This window comes from Apteryx rowi, unplaced genomic scaffold (genome assembly GCF_003343035.1).
Source record: "Apteryx rowi isolate R43461 unplaced genomic scaffold, aptRow1 scaffold_125, whole genome shotgun sequence".
Classification (NCBI taxonomy): Eukaryota; Metazoa; Chordata; class Aves; order Apterygiformes; family Apterygidae; genus Apteryx; species Apteryx rowi.
This window is the reverse complement of record NW_020447475.1, coordinates 246172-267984: the sequence shown is the minus strand read 5'-3', so window position 1 is coordinate 267984 and position 21813 is coordinate 246172. Positions and strand designations below refer to the sequence as shown.

At 42.0% G+C, this 21813-nt stretch overlaps 1 protein-coding gene across 1 annotated transcript in view; it reads left to right on the top strand.

Moving 5' to 3' along the window:
* The window catches only part of EXT1 (exostosin glycosyltransferase 1), a 188023-nt gene that overhangs the window by 154146 nt on the left and 12064 nt on the right, over window positions 1–21813 (top strand). Inside the window, exons 2-6 of the mRNA XM_026055689.1 lie at window positions 7759–7852; window positions 10590–10697; window positions 14668–14787; window positions 20059–20191; window positions 21455–21573. Coding sequence (XP_025911474.1) covers window positions 7759–7852; window positions 10590–10697; window positions 14668–14787; window positions 20059–20191; window positions 21455–21573 — 574 coding nt within the window. The remainder of the gene's footprint in view (window positions 1–7758; window positions 7853–10589; window positions 10698–14667; window positions 14788–20058; window positions 20192–21454; window positions 21574–21813) is intronic.

Sequence of the window (21813 nt, the reverse complement as noted above, 5' to 3'; positions counted from 1 at the left end):
AATTTGTTTCTTTGTTCAGAAAATGCGGTATAGATTTTTCTTTGTTTGGGTCTTTAATCCAAACTGATGCTTTAATAACTAAAATTCCAGTAGTAGGATTTTTTTTTTCTTTTAAGTTAGATAAGAAATCAATAAGAACACCGACTTTGCAGTGGAAAGTTACTCCAAAGACATTCACAGCTGAACTGCCGGAGCATTTGAGGTTAGTTAGTGAGACCAGGTGGGGGCTCCTTAGGACACGTGTTTGACACTGCTTCACTGCTAGAAGAAGACTAAAGGCCTAACAAAGTCACTGTGTGAAGGCGAGAATATAATATACCCAATTTTAAGAATTAGTTATCCATTGAAATGCCAGAGCGTGCTGTCGAGAGTTAGATATCACTTTTAACTTAATTCTGTATTTTTCTATGCAAAGTACCGGGAACATGGCTTAGGAGATGAAGCAGAAGTTCAGAGCTGGGAGATGTACAACCCTTCCCTGATAGCGTGCGTGGCTTTGCTGCACAGCGGATCTCTGTGGCAGTTTCCCCATCAGTAAGATGGAAATGCTGCTTTGTTCTCTCGCCGACAGGCTGAGGTTCTTTATATTAAAATATTCAAAAGACTTTTGTGATCTCCAGAAGATGGCAAGGTAGAGGCACCATAATAACGCAAAGCACTGGGCATAATTTATTGTTAAAAGAATTCTGTTAGAAAGAACCTGCCAACCTGGACATGCCTTGAACTCCTAGATAATCTTAACAGGTTGGTCATCTCTTTAAGTTGTAAGATTCAAGCAGCTTGTTGGGTTATTAGTGCCAGGCGTGCAGATTTCTGGCAAAGAGGATTCATAGGAATATATAGTCACTTCAAAGGGAGGTGGCAGGGGAGTTAGGTCCATTTAGCAGCTTACACTGTTATTCTGCGTATATGTGGTCTTGTGCACGCATCCGTGCAGGCGAATATCAGTGTCTTTAAGGCTTTCCCACCAGACTAGACTGTATTGAATTCACAATCTGTAATGCTACGTTTGCATTCCTTGGAGGAACTTGGCAGTGCTTTCACTTCCTCCCGGACTTTTCTGATTCAGACCTGTTGTGAGTTTTCTCACTGCTGGTATGGGGTAGTACTGCTGGGAGACAGGCGCTCTTAGGCTCAAGCCTAAGAGCCAGCGCTTACTTTTAGAGAAGGGACTACACATGTGAATTACCAGCTTGCTTGTACCTGGGGCTTAACACTGTCTAGAGAGGCACATCTGCAAGTTTTGACTCTGGTACACTACCTATGAACCCTCTTTGGCACATTTGTTAAATAACCAGTAGCTTTAAACATCAAACGATGTTGGTGAGAAAACATTTGCTACTGGATAAGACTTCTAGGTCATGTAACCTCTGTCACTATAAGCCAGCTGGCTAGTCTTTGGCATGGTGCTTACTTTGTCTGGGCCATATAGATTTACAGGGCATGCTGCATGTATATTTAGACAAAATGTCATGGGCTGAGAAATCATTAAAACGTATTTTATCTCTTAGAACGTAGTTTGACTTAATAGCTTGTGTATCCAAACGTTTCTGTGTATAATATGTAAGTGGACAGAGTACAACCATGATGCCATTGAAGACTTTAAAGATGATTTAGATTTCAGTGGTTATTGTCCATCTTAACTATAACAAAAGCCTTTTACCAGTATCTCTTTATCTTTTTCTCAGTCTGTTAAAGTGAAAGGTGTACTTCCCCTTTTTTGCTTTGCTGACCTACCCTTCTAAACTGAAAGAAGATGCTGGTACAATTCTGTACACAGAAAGGAGAAAATATTTGTACTTTGATGTTAGTTGCTGAATGTTTCCAAAGTTTCATTTCCAGTGCTATGCCTAGAAGAATTTTGCGGCATTTCCATTAGTTTTGCAACGTTTTCAGATTCAGCTTATCCTCATAACTGTACTCGGCCGTTAGCTGTGTGCCAAGAACGCTGTTTTTTCACGCATGCCCTACTGTACTTGCACCTTGGCATCTTTTGGACCTGGAGCCAGGGCAGCATGGCTGGCTGCTTTGCCGTTAATGAACCAGGCTGAATGAAATACTCCAACGGCTGCCTTTCAGCACTTGGCAAGAAAATCCTTTTTATGTTAGTTTCAAGGTCGTCAGATATCATTATAGCCAAGTATTAAAATTTTCAAAGAAAGGAGGCAGTGTGTTTGATTTATAGAATAATTATCTAGCTTAGCTGTAACTTGGCTTTGGCAATGGTTTTGCAAGCACTCGAAAATTAAATCCATTTTTTATGGCACTACAAGGTATTATCTCACAGCAAATGATAATTAAACACCTGTGAAATCAATTAGCCCTTTAAGCAGAAAAAAAAGTTTTCCAATTATGTTTTTGCACCTCTAAACTTTGTAATTCCAGAACCAATGCTTGCGGAGAGGGAGGGAAATGAACGGCCAGCCACTAGCCTGTTAGCTAGCAGTAAGATCAGCCGAAAGTGCTGCGCAGCCGTAAATCCCAATACAAGTCGTTTGTGGCGACGGCACCCTTCCGAGTAGGATGCGTGAGTCCTTAGAGCTCGGTCTTAGGCAGCTATCTATCCGAGGCACAGCTGAGCTGTCAGGTTTTCTACAAAGACAGTTACTCACTTGGTGCTTTCAGTGCCAAGTTTTACTTGACAGTTTATTTAAAAGCCAGGATACCTTAATGGAAACCAAGCAATGAGACACTCCATGTGACCGAACGGGTTTCTTTTCAGGCTCTCCAGCCAATGGTTCAGAGCCATCTGCATTAAGAATTCATACATGGAAAGCTGGCTGATTGGTTAATAGCTGAAACTTAATATACTGGAAAACTAGGAAACACTCTGCCATTTAGCCTTGCAATATAGTGTGTGTTTAATATCTTAGTTGTAGCACTTGAAATGATCCAGATACTTTTGGAAGATGCAGTGTGAGGTCATGGGCTTGCAGATTCAGGGAGGCAGCCCTGGACATATTTGGTTGCATGCCATAGCAATTTTTGGCTTGGGAAAGAAAAAACAGCTCTAGTCCCATCTGACATCTACAGTGGTATGTGCTGATACTCCCTGCCAAAGATGAGCTCCAACATCTTCCAAAAGACTGATTATGTGTGGCACTCAAAATGTATACTGCTGGGTTAAGTCCATCTTATTTGTTCTGCTCCTGTATTTCCATCTCAATTTTGATGGAGATAACGTTTGGCTGCTTTTCAGTATGTGGTGTATCGTCAGAGAGGATGGGAGGCAGGTCAGGACACTGATTTTAGGGTTCCCAGGTTCTGCCTAGCTACTTGAGGAGCAACCAGTCATCTGTATCTCTGTTTTTCCATCTGGGAAATGGAGAAGGTGATGATATCCTGTACCAGTATTTGGAGAATTACATAAGAAAATATGTACACTGCTTTATGATTCCTACATGACAGGTGGTATATATCTGAATAACATACAATCATGAGTAGCTAGACATACGTGCTGCTCCAGTCTAAAACAGCGTGGCTTCTTTTTTAGACCTCTTTTCAATCAATGGCGATAAGGATGGTGATTTGGAAAAAAAAAATAGTTTATACAAAATATTGGTAGTGAAAATGTTTCCCAGGGTGGTTTATAATCTCTTAAGTGTAGTGACATGAGGAAATGCCTAAGCTGTAAGCAGGAATGCATGGCATGGCTGATTAGTCGCTGCAGAGCCTCTGCAGCCGGCCCGGACTCCGTAGGACAACGGAGGACCAGGAATTCCAAGCAGCTGCCTAATCCCAGGGCTGATTGACAAGGTCAGCACATCAAAAAAAAAGGGGGAAAAAAAAGAAAAGAAGGGAACCGACAGAAGCAATGTGTTGGATCAAGGAGTTAAAATTTTAAGAGCATTTTGCTGAACAGCATTTCTTCTGGTAATTGCCCACACAGCATTTTAGTGTTTACACCTGCATGATAGATGGGGCCGTACATGTTTTCTCAGCTATGGGTGGTAGCAAGGAGGGGATATTTCAATTAAAGTGTGAATAAATTAGAATTGATTACAAATAGAGCTATTTGTTTATGCTGCCTAAAAAGGTATTAGCTGTGAGCACGGTGCACTTAATCATTATGGAAGGAAGCCTGAAAGTTAATAAAACATACTGCTGATCCTTACAGAGGGACGTGAGCTTTGGGTTAAATCTGTAGCTATTTTAGTTTTCAAACCCCAACTGTCATTTTAAAAGCATATGCATTTTGGGTTTTAACATGTCTGACTGAGGCAGCTGAGGCCCAGGCCAAGCCATCCTTAAAATTGGCAGTAAAGAGTTACCTCCGTGTGAACGCGCAGAATGAAGGAATATTGGAATAAAAGCGATGAACAAGTGCCCCCCCCCCCGCACCTCCACTGCAGTCTTCTAAGAAGAAACCAGGAGCATTCTGCAAATAAATACCCACAGGCAAAGCAGCAAACTCCTTTCAAAGCTTTTCTACAATAAATGCTTGGGAACATTAACTGCCAATACTACACGGACAGTAAGCACTAGGAAGAAGGCGACCCCTAAGTAACAGAAATAATGAAGAACAGCCCACGAGCACGCACATTGCCCGTGTAGCGCTGGGGAGAGGAAAGCACTGCAACCTCTCCCGCTGCAAGCCCGGGCTGTGGAAGGTTATTGTCACTCCGATTTCTCCGGCGTAAATGGTTTCTAACAACCTCCATAGCTGGGTGAAATGAAAATGTCTGGATACGCAGGTAGTTCAGGCGCCACAAGCTGGGAGCTCTGGGTATGGAGAAAACACAGTGATGCAAACTAAAATACCGTAAGCAAATTTTCCCTTGGTCCTCAGATGTTACTGAAAACAGATATATCTGCCCATTTCCAGGGCAGAAAAAGAAAAGGAAGATCTAGAAGAACCTCTTTTAAGCACTTGACTATTTTTTCTGTTACTTCAGTCCCCTCCACCAACTGAGAATGGGGTTACAATACTTCACTGACTCCCGGAGCTCTTGTTTGGATTAGTCGGTGAAGAGCATGAAGAAATCAAACCAGATTTTGGTGCAATACCTGTATTTGCAATAGATACCAGGATATCCTGCTCTAGCTAGGAAAGTAGTTGTTCCTGGATGTCTGAAAATTGGACCGGGTTGAATAGGGAAGAGTCTGAAATCTGTGCTTGCAGCACGCTCCCACAGGTTCTCAACTTGGGGCTTGGGGCTCCTGCTGGACATGGTTTCAGTGTTGGTCACATCCATATAGTCTGTATTGTATAGACTGTAGTGTAAAGTATTATTTTGTACATATAAAACATTTCCACCATAAATACTGCTTCACATTTCAAAGACTTGCTTGCAACTGTCAGAGATATTTCCGTCTTTGTGTCTGTCTCCAGGGGTTGTGTGAAATGCATTTCCAAATTCATATTTAAGCATATTGGGCTATATTCTATCTTTTGGTTAAATCAGTGTACCCCCATTGCTTTCTGTACTACTCAGGAACTAGTAGAAGTAAAATTAGCACATTGTGCTTAAGGATTTCAAAGAAAGAGATGATTAATCCCAGAGTGTTAGCTGCAGGGGATTAAATTCAAAATGACTCCTTTAGCACTGCTCTCGGAGATTGTGTTGAGCCACCTTAAAACATTTGAGTTGAAGTTGCAATGAAATTTATTCGTGAAGAGAATCTCTGGTGCAGTTCATTAACTGTAGCTTGAGGGTCTTGATGGATATTGCTCTGCTCTGGTTCTGCTCGTGTTACATTTGGGGGGTCCTCCCTGCAGTGAGTGGAAATTTTGTGCCCATGCATCAAGGCTAGATGAGGCTCTCTGTGTATGTATGATGTAGATAAATTGCTTGATGACCATGGACCATGCTATTCCTGAGCTAAGCAATAAATCACAGGTTAAGCTTTAAAAACCGCAAATGGGAGCAAGATTCTAACTGGTTTTCAGGTGGGAAATGGTCAACAAAATCCTTTTTTTTCCCCCTTGAAAAACTATCCTAATATCAGCAAATTAGATATGAAAGAAAAGGTGCTCAATATAAAAAGTTGGTGGCATATGGAGGTCTTGCTTCCGCTGGCCTCATTCTCTGCTTTTTCTTTGTGTTCCGATTCTGCCATTGACATTTTGTGGATATTGTTGCATTCCAGGGTATTAACAGGATTTTACATTTTTAGCAAGCTAATGATGGGGGACTTATTACTGGTGTATTCTAGCCCTTCGGGGTATTCTATTTCTGGTATTTATTAAAATTTTCTGTCATACAATATGCAGTGAAAGCGATAAGGCTTAGACCTCTCAGTGTCTGAAAGAGGAATGCTTTAAAAATGGCAACCTCTTTTTCCCCCTGTGTTCCAGCTTCCGAACATTTTCCCTCCATGTGCTGTGTCACTGCTGACTGTTGAGCCGGGACTTAGTTGCCAATCAATATTCCACACTGAGAAAAAGAAATTGCTGCTACTCATATGGAATATATATATTTTATTCAACCAAAGTTGAGACCTGATTTTTAAAGAAGCCTACTTTGAAGTCTGTTTTGTAGTTTTAATTAATGCAACGAGGGTTTTTATTTTGCTCTCAGTGGAGATAATCTTAATCCATTCACAGTGACCTTTTCTTGTGCAAATTAGCTATACACGCTTGTTTAAGCAAATGGGCCTTTGCAAGATGTCTCTGCCTAAAGACGGCGCTTATAATTGAAAATTGGCTTGCTCCCATCTGTCTGGCCTGTGTGAGATTATAAATGTGGTTCTGGACTTTTTTATATACAAAATGTAATCATATACATGCATATATACATGTACACACATACAAAAAAAAATTGCTGTGCCTGCCAGCTATGATTAAATTAGATTATTAGTGTTAGAAAATTTCAGTGCCACAAGTTACTGTCAAAATAACATCTGTCTCCAGAGTCCAGGAAACTTCAGAAATGAGGGATATTTAATCTTGATCCTTTTGTCTCAAACCGAGCCGGCCCCTGAGGTCAATGCCATTTCCAGGTACGAAGGTTCGCCAGAACTACAATAGCTGCTAATAAGCCAATAACTGGCTTGAAACTGTTAGGGTTTGATATGTGTTTTTGGTAAATGGTCTTGAAGTGATTGATGGCATCAGAAAAACCCCAGGAGTGGCTCGTTTAAAGTTTTAGTTCAGAGGAGCAGGGGTCATTGCCGCTACCTGGTTAATTGCCAAAATTTGGCTGCCCAAGCAATTTATCCCTCTTCCACTCACCACCCATTACAACAACCACTAAGTGAGACATTGTAAACCCCCATCCCCTTTTTTAATGCCTGATTGATAAGGAAGGATTTGTGTGGCATAGTTTGAGTATTTGTTTGCTTTTTACAAACCTCTCAGGCAAAAATGAACGCAGCTGTGTATGACTTTGACTAAATCTGAATAGGAATCAGATTCACAGAATTGCCGTGACAGCACTTTGGATACAAAAATATTTAATCTAAGTTTATTGTCATGTACTCGTGCTCACCTATTTAAACAGAAAAGAGTGATTATTGCTAAGGCAAAATTATTATTTTCATTCTCAGTTTTGTTGCTGCTTTCTCCAACTTTTTCCCACGTTGGTTGCTCCTTAGGACGAACAAAAAGGAGTGTGAGAGATGGCTAACACACATGTAAACACACACACATGCGCACACACACACACACACACAGAGCTAGTTAACCTGATGGTGAGTGGCCTTCATCAGAGATGATTTTATCCAGATGTGTCTCAGCAGCTGTTTGCATTTTCATGCACAGTTACCCTAGGACTCACCGCTAATTGAATTTTCTCTTTTCTCCCCTGTCCTTGTTAGGTATGATTACCGTGAAATGCTGCACAATGCCACTTTCTGTCTGGTTCCCCGTGGCCGCAGGCTTGGCTCTTTCAGGTTTCTGGAAGCCTTGCAGGTAAGAGCCAGGTTTATAGCATTGGCTATGCTGGCTGGTGTTGAGCGCGCAATAGCAAGACGGTGGGGAGGAGGGAAACGTGCTTCATTTCCCTAGTGGACAGTAATCCACTTTGCAAAAGCCTCTATTCATACTTGTGGAGCAATTGGCAGCTTCTTCCCAGGAGGGTCTGAGCACTGAGCTCGTCTGAAGGCTGAATTGCATTACCTCCAGGAAAAGGGTCTCCCTGGTTGTAGTGGGGCTTTGAGGTTGGGCTGGTTTAGAGCAGTATTTTGTCAAGCTCTGAGGCTTCCCGTGGGAGATACTAACCTCTCCAAGTAAACCCTGGGGCACTAAAAATAGCTTTCTGTTTTCACATAGCCAAACCGGACCTGCTTATGCACTGTCTGTCTTGTGATGCTGTATGCTGACCATGTGGAGAGTGGCCCGGTAGCTTTAAAGCCCCAAATGGAAGCATGGCATGAAGCAGGAGGTTCATGTAGGCTGGTCTTGGGGAGCTTATGGTGTTCTGGACTATGTCCGGGACAGCACACAGACCCCCTTCACAATTTAAAAACATTTCAGTTGATAGATCTACCTCTTTTGCTTTTGGCCAGCACCAGAGATAAAAGCAAAGCGGCTCCTGAGTCCCTGCAGCAGTGAAGCTTGGCAGCACGGTGGTAAGGTTTCTGTTACCAGCCTGCCACTGACTGCTGCCAGCATGACCTCTTTTTTTTGCAAACGTCAACTCATCCCTGGGGTCTTGCACTTTTAGTCAGCCATAGTGGGCAACTGTTGGGGGATGCTGCAGCTCCCCTCTGGGACTTGCATCTGGATTTCATCTACATGGAAGCCAGAGTAAAGGGAAGGGGAGGCTGGGGTGCTTCTTGGTGTCAGTGAGGTTGCACATGGGGACACCTTACAGGGTCCTGCCTTTGCCATTCAGGAACCTTCCCAATGTTGGCAGTAAAGCTGTTTAGTAATTAGCATCACATGACCTTTCTTCATCATCCACAAAATGTCCCAGCCACTATTAAAAAGTATTGTTTAACAAAATGTAGACTGGGATTCGGGTGCATAAATGCAGGTGTGTAGTGTTGTTTAGAAGCCCTGGGCTACCCTTTTGGCTTTCAGCTGCTTCTCCAGAAGGGTGCAGGTCTCCTCTTGCGTCATATCTGCCAGCCGTGGGTGGGTGTCTCAGATACCCTAGAACATCTCAAATGGCACTGGGTGCTTATGTTTAGCCACTGAATCCCACCCCTACTATCATATTAGAGATCCAGGTTCTGGACTGTCTCCTCTTTGCTCCCGCTCAGGAGAAGATTATTGGCCTGCAAAGTGCTATGCCCTCCCCAGCCTCTTCGGAGGAAGCGGTGGGACAGGCTTCTGGGGGATGACGAGTAGCTTCAGATCCTCTAAAAAGCCCTGGACAGCTCTTTCCTTGACTGGGCCCAAAATCACCACAGGTCACACAGCTTCCATTAGATAGATTGCCTCAGACAAAGAAAACAGCGATGGTACATCACCATACAGAACTTGGAGGGCTTCCTGATGGTGATAATGAAATGCAGGGATGGTGGGTTTTCCTACCGGGCTAGCAGCATTATACACCAATTATGATGAATTCCAAATTTCTGCCTGGTTCCTGGGCATGTTGAAAGACATAATTCACATTAGTGGAATGTTTTAAATATGGAAATATGTTGCTAAGTGTTTTCTAGTTGGTTTTTTTCATGCACTAATGTAATTTCTCTACAGAAGATTACAGTTCTTTACACGTTAAAGGCGCTACTAAAATACAGAGACTTGACTAGTCTAAGATCCCATGTGTAATATATGTTACAAAGGCCTGTACAGCAATCTGAAAGTTCCTCTTTATTCCATCCTTTGGACCCCAGTCTGGATCAGACTCAGAGCACTTAAGCTTGGTTTGGCCCAGAAGAAAGTGGTTTGGATCCTGTGTTCAGATCCAGCCGACCAGCATGTATTAGCAATCACTTACTTACAGAAATACCAGACTATTTACTGAATGTTCACTAACTTGTCCTCTGTGCAGAGGAACTTGCACAACACATAAAAGATGAGATAATTTAGATGAACTGTGCGGTTAAGAAATACATGCTAAAGGTATATACTTTTTGTTTGGTTGGTTTTTAAATAGAAGGCAATTATTTTTGTATACATTTCCAATGATGACAGACAAGTTTTGCAGTTGCTTCCAATTGGAGAAATGCTATCAAATGGGATAGGAGCTTCACACCTCCTTTACAGAAAAATTAGAATTTTAGAATTCTAGAATTAAGTATGACATAGATTTTCTATAGGGTTGTCTTACAGCATATTATAAAAATTGAGGGAATTAGCTCCCTGCTGAATGGTTCACAAAGCAGCGAGAAAGGCCATCATTTTTTATTAAATTCTCTAGTGTTATATTTTTAGAACTGTACTAGTTCTATCCTAGTCCGTCAGCATAAGCACAGGCTTTCAGTTGCCACTCTACCTGCAAAACCTACCTTGCAGTGAATATGAATAAGTGTAGAAAGGAAAGACATAAAAATTTGGGCTGCTGTGCTGTCATCTCGAGCTCCTGGTGTTCTTTGCCATATTGCCTTTCTTTTTGATTGCTTTTCATGAGAGCTAGGTCAAAAGTTCTGCAGAAAATTACAGTAATTGCATTGGTATGGACCTCAAAGTTTGCACTAATCATCGACCACACACACAGCATATCCTCTAATGACTGCGCGGGCTCTGTGTGCAGGCTGCCTGTGTCCCAGTGATGCTCAGCAATGGATGGGAGTTGCCATTCTCGGAAGTGATTGATTGGAACCAAGCTGCCGTCATAGGGGATGAGAGATTGTTATTACAGGTAAGGAAAAGGCTGTGGCCTTCAGCAGATCAGTTGATTATTGCTGCCGCCCATCTAAATGGATGGGGAAGATGAATCCAAAAGGTCAGGGCTGTAAAAGAATTTTTATCATGAAGGGACTGTCTGTGTCACCCTGGCTATGAGCTCATTTAATATGACATCATTCATTTTTTGACCTGAAGGTCATTCAGACCACTCGGCCACATTCCTAAATGGAGGAGACTCTTTTTTTTTTTTTTTTTTTTTAAGAGCACGAAATTTCTTTTGGTGTGGAGCACCTGGATGCCTCCTGAGGCAAGGCAGTCTGGAATTGGATGCTATCATGAGACACAAAATACCTGAAGTCCCTTTCTGCTCTGGTGCTTCAGAAATACTTTGTTCTTGGGGGACACCAGTGCTGCCTGTCTGACTGGTAGGTCCCACAAGGACTCCGCAGGAAAGCAGATATTCCTCAAGAAGGAGTTAATACCTAACATTTTTATGAGAAGCAGAATCCGTCTCTTTTATGATATCTGTATCACATAACATTTCTTTCTGAAGCAGTGTTCATATCACTTAATCGTTAATCTCATTGAGATCATGGAAAAAAAGTGAGCTGAGAAATTGGAAATGCCATGTTACCTTCAGCGTCTACTTTTCTTGCTAAATTCTCTAGATTTTTTTTCTTTTTCCCTAACAGGTTTTATAGTCTAACTACATTTTTTAAAGTATGTGGAGAAACTGATGTCAGGAAATGTTATTGAAAAATTGATTTCCCCAAAGTAGCATTTGTTGAAAGGGCATTGAGCAGTGTTAAGCTGAGATCCAAGAGATCTAGGACCATTTCTGGAATAGCCAGTAAACAGCTGCGTGATCTTGAACACACTAATTTCCACCTTGGTTACATGGATTCTTCCTGTCCTCTTGAAAACATTTTGACTTTAATAGGTAGAAGGCAGGATGTTTTGAACTTTTTTTTTTTTTTTTTTTTACAAAAAGTGGCTTTTGCAAACTGAGTGTTAGGGTAGGAGTTTTGAATGCAATAGCTGCTGCACACTGACTGCCTTCTTATTGCACGGGAAGAGGGCTTTTGTTTTTGTTGAGTTCAGCTCATTTCCAAAGTGACAAGCTATTGTCAACAATGGAGAGAAGTCCTCGAGGTACAGGTGTCCTGGCTCCCCAAAAATGAAGTGCCTTTGAAAATCTCATTAGATGCCTATTTACTTGTCTAAAGATGTAAATATTTGTAAAGAGCTGGCCTAGCAATCCTTTTAAAGTGCTACCTATAGTCAATAATGAGTGACAAGCTGCAAATATAAAAGGGACATTTGATTTTTTGCTTCTGTGGACAGTCTATTTTTTGTGAGCAAAATTATTTCGCTCTTCAAATAATAATAATTTGCTGATCTTCATGCTTTCCTGTAACATGCCATTCGTTCTCTTCACAGCTGCTTCCATATTGAACAGCTACTGCACCATTATTAACAGTGTTTTTAAAGAGCTGGCAGAGGGCCTGAATGTCTGTTCTGGGAAATGTTTTTGTTATGTTACAGTTTTTCATTTCCTGTTTTAGAGCAGCTCAGATGTTTTTATTTGCATATTCTCCTCATCATAGCACGAGGAAAGCTTAATCCAGCCTTTCTCCATTTATTTGTGTAGCGTGATTATTTCCCCTCCCTCTCATTACCAAAATGACCTTTTATTAAGACATCATCCAGTTCTAATAATTCCAGTGTAATCCTGCCAGATTAGTATTAATACATCATTTTCCCCACCTGTCTTTCTGGACAAGTAGATTAATAACTAATAGGCAAAAGCAGTTAAAATGAGAGCTCTGATTTTTCTTTCCAGCTGTTGCAACAGAGAAGGCACCAAGGCTTTTTTTCACCTTGGCACTGCGTTTGCAGGCACACACAAGCACACTGTAGTCTGTACAACGATAACTTCTTGCAGTAACCTTCATGGTCAGAGCAGCCTTCACATTCAAAAAGCATAGCTGGAAATGAGTCCTGATTTTATATCCTGCTCATACACATATGTACACACATGTGAGGTTGCATGTCATGCAATGAAATTTTTAGTTTTGGGGGAAAAATACCATATTGCCACTGTGAAGTGCATTTGGTCATGTGTTTGGTGTCAGTAGTGATCACAGGTATATGATTGTACACATGTCTGTGCACAGCTGGTACAGATAATGTTCAGTGTCCCTGTACTTATTGGAACCTTGTTCTAAAAATTATGAAAAGAAAGAATATTCATCCCAAAAGATAAAATTTGATACAATTTTATGCTATTCTGGAATAATGAGGTAATTGATTAGAAAAACATGTATTAATGCATGTTTTAACTTCAGCTTTTCATACTTGTTTTGCAGTGAATATTTTACATATAGATATAGAGGGACTGCAGCAAGAGAATGATACTATCTTTGACATTCTGACCATTTTCTTCTGTTTCACCTTCCTGTAGCCCTTCCTCTCCCATAAGCTCAAATTCTGTAATAGAGTTAATCAGTGTATTAGGTTAAGGTCTTAGAGAGTAGAGATTGTCACATCTGGTGCTGCGTGGCTCCGTGGAGCCGTGCTCCTGCCGGAAGCTGTGTCCGGACTTGCAGGCAAACAACGCAGTAAAGAATTTACTGATTCCCGTGGAAATGCATTACATATAAATTATTAAAATTTCAAATTTGCCTCAGAGAAATGTTTCTTATGAAACCATCTCATTCCAGAGCGTACAAAACCAAATAATAATCATTGCCAGCTCTCGTTCTGAATATTTCAGGAATAAGCAAAGTGTGTTCTGCTCAGGAAGGGGGGGGATGTGCTGGGGTGCAGGTAAGCTTCACAATGAGCGGGAATAAGCAAAAAGCAACACAGCCAAGCTATTTGCTTTCACAACTAGTAACTGAGGTGAAAGATTGGCGAGAAATGAGTGACTGAGAACGAGGTGGCCTAATTTGAAACCCCCAAAATGGAGGTGCAAAAGCACAGCTCCTCACTCCTAGAATAAATGAACATAAATGTGAAAAATATCCCAGATGCCTTTCTGGTGTTGTCAGTAGGCTTTATAATTGGAGTAAATTGCAGTGAAATTCCCTTGATACTGTCCATTTGCATTGTCAAAGTAGTGTACAGGTGGCCTCGGTTGAGGTCCTAGGAAATTAAAAGGTGACACATATATACATTAGGTTTCCTCCAGCGTGGAAGGGGAAAGGGGAAAAGAAGTGGGAATGGGGAAGAAAGCAGAAGTGAAGTCCTCCCCTTCTGAGCCAGTGAGCAGCTAGGTTTTTTAATCAGCAAGCACTGCCAGTAGGACTACTTGGTTTTTATTTGTAAGGCGACTTATACCAGAATTAAAGAGTTGCTTTACTGGAGAGAGGAAGAAAGAAGCATTGTTTTCCCTTGTGAATAACAGGTGTGGTGGGAGGCACTGTTCCTTCCACCCACAATAATTAGTAAAATGCAATTTGATCCGCAGGCTCCCAAAAACCGGAGTCTTGCTTCAGATGTTGCTATGTTTACCTCAGGGCACTTAGCATTGCCATGCTGTGGTAAATGCAATTCCAGATCCCTTTAATATACTTTGAGAGTGGAGATTATTGTTGGTCTCTCAAGTCCTGCAGGTGCTAGTTTGTTAAACTGCCGGTCCATGAAAAGCTTTGTGCGTGAGGGATTTACTGAGGAGCTCCTTGCTGTGCCACGCCACAGCTTGGGGGAGAGGAGCGCGGGAGAGGCAGCTTCTGCTGCCACAGAAACAACCAAAAACTAAGAGAAAGCACATAGAGAATTTTCATGTATTCTAAGGTTGGCTGGTACCAGACATCATAAAGGGTTGTGTGTCATTCCCTTCGCATCAGGGCTTTACCTGTTGGTTTACCTGTTAGCGGATGGGAGCACTGGGGAGCACCGAATGCATGCAGCTTGCTATTAATTTGATGAGTCTGCAGTGTTTTCTGAAGCTAATGACTATATTACATCTTGTATTACAGATTCCTTCTACAATCAGGTCTATCCATCAGGATAAAATCCTAGCACTTAGACAGCAGACACAGTTCTTGTGGGAGGCTTATTTTTCTTCAGTTGAGAAGATTGTATTGACTACACTAGAGGTGAGTAAAAGTTACCCAGGACCATGCCAAACAGAAAGGTTTCCTCATCTGTCCAGTCCATCCTGCACTCAGCCAGCGTTGGACCTTGGCTTTCATGACATGGGATTGGTCACTGGAAAAAAAAACGCGGCATCTTGATAGCTTTTCTCCCCTAAAGAAATACTTTCTTCATGATTGGAATCCACGTTAGAAAATGGACCGGGTGAAAAATGGGAGCTATCCGACATGTGGAAAAGTTGTCATGTGTGATCTTGCCTTCACAAGGCTTTATGGCTTATGAATCACTATTCTTGTCAGTGGTAATGAACGTGATTCTTTAAGAAACCTTTCTAGAATTCATTTTGGGAAAAATATATTACTGTAAAGCTCCTTTTCTACCATTCCTTAACATTTTGATGCCCTTTGTCGGGGCTATTGGTCTGGCTGAAGGAAAATGGGAACTGGTAAATCACCGAGTCTTATCTTCACACACAGGGTAAGGGAAGGTCCTGATCATCCCTCTGAAATATTAAGAAATAATCATAATTAGACTGCTATTAAACAGGGAGACAGCTGATCTCAAATGTGGAGAGAATCCTTTCTGAATTCACAGACAGAGGAGAGATGAAAGACTCTTTAGAAGTAGGGCTCAGGCGACAATTTCAAAAGCAGGTTTCTCTTCTAATTGTTCTGCAATTTTGCACATGAATTTTTGACACACTTTTATCACCGTAAGTGCCTCACTTTGTAAGTGCAAATGTATTCATCTTATGCTAATGCTTCTGCAATTGCATCTGTCTTTGTGCACTGAAAACTGCAAATGAGAGCTTCTGCCTGCATTTTGGCCTGCAGTGCAGGTTGCCCATGGCTGATCTACCCCCAGCTGCTGCAAGACAGTCCCTTTGATTTTGTCTGTGCTGGTAAGGAAAACCAGCCAGAGAACATTTCCAGAGCCCCTGGCATAGCTGTCCTTGCCTCTGTGCAATGCTGTCCTCCCCTTTGAGAAGAGGATGGCCCCATCCCTCCTGCCTGTTGGGAACTATTCTGCATCTTCAAGCTCTCTGTGAGCTCTGAAGAGGTAGCGGTAATTATCGGAGCCCCCCAACTGAGGCAGAATCAGACTAACTGAGCTGGAAGGCCTGTGCCAGAGTTTGCCCTCCCCAGGTCTAATTTATTCCTATAGAAGTACCCTTAGAGACAATCAGGGTTCCTTAGGCCTTGGGCGACTCTGCCCCATCCCTGCACGCACCATTATGATTAGGGATTGCGAAAAGGAAAGGGCAGCCCGGCTTTCCTCCCTGCCTCTCTCCTTGTCATGCTGGGGGTGTCCCGTGGGGATGTTACCTGCCGTTCCTGAGTCCTGGCATCACATCAAGCTCCAACAAAAGCAGGTTCGTCTTTAGGGCTTCACTGGGATATGGTGGCCCGTGTGGCCATAGGTGCAAAGGGAACAGGCAGCAAAACCTGAAATAAAGCTCAAACCCGCTGGGCAACCAGCAGGCTGCAGTCTCCACTATGAGGGGAAAAGCTGAAGAGAAAACAGAAACTGTCCTGGAAGTTTTAATTTAATGAAACCAAGGAATGCATGCTTGGTATTGAAGTTGTGTTCTGGGTTTTTGTTTGTTTGCAAGGGTGGTTTTGTTTTGAGGATTTTTTTTAATTCAGGACTCTCAACGTTTGTAAGATGGTTAAGAGGGGTTCTGTTCGTATAAACAGATATTTATTTTATATTTCAACTTACCTCAGTAAAGTCTTGAGTTACTTTCCTTAAAAGAGGAATAAAACAGTTGAGAGTGGTTCTTGATGTCAGGACTCTGCTAGCACCATATCCTCTGTTTAAAATCTGATGCCTGGAAGTAAATTCCTAGCAGGACTATTTTTCTGGTGGATTTTATCCATCTTCTGTTGTAACACTGTAGTACCGCAGTGCTAAATATCATCAGAATAATCAGCCTGTCTTCTGACTGCAATGCTCTGACATGCCCAGGTATGAGGATGTTGGGACAGAAAAATTCTTCACTAACTCAGCTGTCTGCAAAGATATCACGGCTTTCCTCTCCCTTTTACCCTGGATGCCTGTTAAAACATCAAGTCAGAATTTAAAGTCCTTTTTCAGAGCATTCGGTGGCCTGGGCCAAACAGCTCATTGCCTGAAGTGAGAGGTTTGAAACCTTTGTGCAGTAGCCCGGTATCACTGGTGCCAAGGAACTGTCCGGTCCATGGGCTTTGGTTTAGGGTCTGCCCCAGGCTGGCAAGTGGGAGCCAGAGAGCAATGGGCGGCCACAAACACCCTCCTAACACACGCTCCAGCGTACTCTGCATGTTTTCAGCTTGGGTCTTCTGTAAAAACCAACCCAAGCATACCTAAGACCTTGTGCAGGATACTTAGTCCTCCCCTTGGGAAGAGGAGCGGAGAAGGAAAGTGCAAAGTACATATAAGAGATGTTTGATGCTTGACTGGAGCGAACTGAGAAGTGGCAATGATTACTGCTTATGAACTTTTTAAAGGCAGACTTAATGTGTGGGGGCATTGTACCATTAATGATCTCCAAAAAGAAAAGGGAGATAGAGATCCTAACCCCTTCTTTCTCTTATTAAACTTCCTGTGTTGCCTCATCATAGGAGACACAGTAGAGCTGCTATCTGTTTCTGCAGTACGTGTAACATTATATACTTTGAATTTTAATTGATTAGTCCTCCATGTTATCTTTTTTATCCTTCCCTGTTCTCTTTCTGCCAGCTTGTCTTTTCTCCTCTCTATCATTACAGACAGCTAGATTTCTTACGCTGTCCAGGAGTGTGATAAATTAATCTCCCATTTGTTAATGGTGATTTATGAGGCGGGTCAGCTCCCCAGCCTGTTGAGTAACAGTATTAGGGAGATTTGTGTGCCTGACATGCAGTGAAAGCTGCCTCTATCGCGTGGCATCAGAGGGCTGCTTCGTGTTAGAGCTGCTTTCGCTCCCGGCGCGCTGAGCCGGTGTTGAATGGGAGCCATGTGTTTCCCCTGCAGCCTTGTTGGCTACCAGTGCCATGGAAAACTGCCGTCTGTGAAAACCTCCTGACCATGTAAATTCGCAGACTTCTCCTTATCTGATTATGCCCTAGTTCTGAGAAAACAGGAGGAAAGAGCTGTAATATTTAGGCTGTGTGGTAAACACTCGAAAATATGTACTTTCTAGGCTCTGTCTTTGTTTAGCGGCATAACTTGCAGATGGAAAAACAGCAGTCATCGTCTTTTTTTTTCATTCTTCTCGCCCTCCCTGCTACAATGCAGGAGATGTAACAACTGATACACCTAACTTTGCAAACAGAAGTATTCAGATATGCTCTTATCAATGATGGAAATACAGTCATAACTCTATTATTTCCCCACACAAAAAGGTTATTTAAGGCTTAGAAAGGTGAGAAAATTACTGCATACTAGCTATGGTATTTGGCTGTAGGCTAAAATTAGCACAAACATACAAACACTTCCCATTTGCCCCAGGTTAGCAGTATATACATGGCCGCTAGCTGTGGATTCACTAGCACAAGGTAACTTGTATTTTAATACGTTTTTTGTCATGGCAATCAAAAATTCCGGGAAAAAAACATTTATTCATGTTGTGTATTGACCAAATGTCCTTGACCTCAACTACTTGTAGATATTCCGAGCTTGCTTAGACTCCAGCAGCTGCTGTTGTCTGGGTTTTCTTATTTGGGGTCTTTTTGCTTGCTTTTGGTTTTCCTGTTCTGTGGGCACATTCCTTCTGTAGTTCTGCAGATTTTAAGGCCAGAATGAACTAGGGATCAGATTTAATCTGACTTCCAAGTCATAAAGTTCCAACCAGATATGCCTATGTTAAGACTAAAGATGTTGTTAGGAGAACCCAATGTGCTCTTGGCACTTGAGCCCCATGCAATGCAAAAACACCAGTTATATGAAATCTCCTTAGTGCATCGCAGAAGGTGAGCTTCACCCCTGGCTGCAGAAGGAGGCAAGGAAATCCTGCTTTAGCTGACCAAGGGGAAAATTCTTCCTTAACCCAGCCCTTGTCCAGTGTCCCATCTCCAGATCTGATCGACCTCTGATGCTTCAGGAGAAGGCAAATTTGTAAGACTGTGTAACCTAACCATGTATCACAGGCAGATTGGTGGGAGGAAGATCCTTCCAGACCCTGAAGACTTCCATCTGAAGCCCTGGTTGACTGCATGAAGAGCTGTTAGCAATAGGGGCAATGCAATTCCCCCAGAGCTCCCGGAGGAAAACAAATCAACAAAATGCTCTGAGATCCACTGCTGTGGACTGCTGTGTTTATCCTTCACACCCCACACAAATACAGCTCTCTGAAAGCATAACCCTTAAAAGATGCTTGAGGGGACCAAGCACTAGGATCAGTCCTCTGAATAAGTTGATCTTGTTTTATTACCCTCGCACTTAGAAAGTTGCATCTTATTTGGAGGCTGAATTTGTCCAATTTTAGCTTCCCGCCCTTGAATCTTGTTATGCCTTTGCAACAAGTTTAAAAAAGCTCCCACTGGTGTACAAACCTATACATACTGGCAACTAATCTGAAGTAATTGTAATTAGTTTCATAAATACACATAAGTGTACAGCTCTGTATCTTTCTTTGTGGCTTGTGAGATTCCAGATGATAAAGTAGATGACCTAACAATCTGTTCTGGCTTAAAAATCTATGAATCTGTTTGTGGCCCTCTACAAAGATAGATAGTAGTTGCCAAAAGTTCTTTTTCTATTTCGTCCAACAGGAACTGTTACAGAACTGAGACATGGAATCAGTGATGTATCTGAATACTAATAACCCTTTATAATTAAGCAAGAATGAATAATTAGTGCATCCTGATTTGCTGAAAGTCCTTGTGTTTTTGAATGCTCTTGTTATCTCAAAAAAATACCTAGCTTTGTAATGCCATTCTCAAATAATTGCCTTACGTGAGTTCTGGATAGTCCAGCTGACAATGAACTAATCGGGCTTACAACTGGTAAGTTATTCTAAAAGGCAAAATGTTTGACTTTAAATACAGAATGCAATGAATTGCAAGGTTCCCATGTCCACAGAGACTAATGAGGTGCTCTGAAACCTATTACACAAAGCCTGAGCTGCTGAAGTGGCGTTGAAGTGTACAGGTTCTGTGTCATATAAGAGAGATTAAACAGAAACGCCTAGTGATTTGTGTGTTGCTGCTTTTTACAAAATGGGTGTTGATTCCAGTCAGCTGGAGTCTGCGCAGCTTCTACCAGTGGCTATTGCAGTCTATTTAAAAATCATTGCCTCTCTTGTTTTCCAGATTATTCAGGACAGAATATTTAAGCACATATCACGTAACAGCTTAATATGGAACAAACATCCTGGAGGGTTATTTGTACTGCCACAGTATTCCTCATATCTGGGAGATTTTCCTTACTACTATGCTAATCTCGGTGAGTGAATCCTTGCTATACTGTTATGGTATTTGGTATATTATTGATCTCTGAGTAGCATGTGCCAAATGACTTACCATTCATTTTAGTTAATGAATGATGAACCTTTGGTTTATCGTGTTTCAATCTTTCCTGCCCACTGTAGACTGGACTGTCTCTGACTCATCAGTATGCATCATGTGCCTCTCACTTGCAAAGACTGTTTAAAAAAAATCTGTGTTCTTTCATAGTTTTCAGTTATCAGTAGCCAGTGCCTGAGTTGCAGACCCATTTGTGGCCCAAGAGGACATAAAAGGAATAGCTTTTTGCTTTCTTTTTTCATTTGTGCTTGGAAAATAAGGGGCAATTTACTCATGACACTTGTTACTGGAGTGGGTAGTTAGTATGGATTTATTCCCCATACTGTGTGTCTTCATATGGGTCCCGCTAGAAGGACTGAATAGGACATAGGTCCATGGCTTTTTCCTGAAGCAGAAACTAAACGATGAATTCTGCAAGGGAATGTGCCTGCAGTCTCAAGTGTTCCTACTTATCAGACTGCTTCCACTTTTGGCACAGCCTTTACCATCCCGCTTGTGTGGATATGTACTGCCCACCTGCTAAAAAATCACAGTTACCATGTTAAAGAAGGAGAAGAAGGTTTCTTTGGGAATTTTGATGAAAAACGACTGTGACCCCACACAGATGAATGTAGATAAGACTGAAAGCAGTAATGAAGGGTATAAGCAAGTAGGATGTATTATTTTAGGCAGAAAAGGAAAACATAGCGAGACAAAAATATCAAAATGGAAGACAAGGATGCAAGCAGAGTTATCAGCCCAGGAGGTAACTGAAGATGAGTGTGGATGGGGATCCATCCAAAAAGAGCAAAAATCTGACAGAGGGTGCAATGGGACTGAGGAAACTCAACAAACTTCTGGAAACTGTGGAGATATCCATAGAGCCTGGCAGGGAAACAGAGCCAGTGTCAAGAAAGAAATTTGGCTGAACAAACTAGTTATCAATAGGGCATCTGTGAAAACAGTGAGTAAGAAAAGGCAGTAGTTGTATCAGAGTCGTGGATTTCAGAGGGCACGGGAGTTAAAGGAAAGTGTGATCTCTTTGGAAGCATCTGGGACTGCTATCTGAGACTAAAGGAGGTGGCCTGATAAAATATGGCAAGGTTTTCATTATGTGTAGATTGTTTTTCCATCTCAGAGTCCTTTAATCTCTACTTATATGGAGCAATTTTGTCTTTATTGAACCTGTGTCTCTTTGCTTCAGGTCTGAAGCCTCTCTCCACATTCACTGCCGTAATCCATGCAGTAACTCCCTTGGTTTCCCAATCTCAGCCTGTGCTGAAACTCCTGGTTGCTGTAGCCAAGTCCCAGTACTGTGCACAGGTAAGCAACACTATTTATTACATGTGAGTCACACTGGAGACAAAAGTACCATCCCAGGAGTGAAGAGCTTACTGACTTCAGACCTTCTCAGTCTAGTTTCCCACCTGTTTCCTTTCTGATGTCTCTTTTCTCTGAGACTTCTACTGCCTGTGATCTGCGCGCATGGAAAATAACAAACTCTGAGTATAGTGTGAGTGCAGCAGAGACAATAACTAAACCCCTTGGATTTGTTTCATGAGA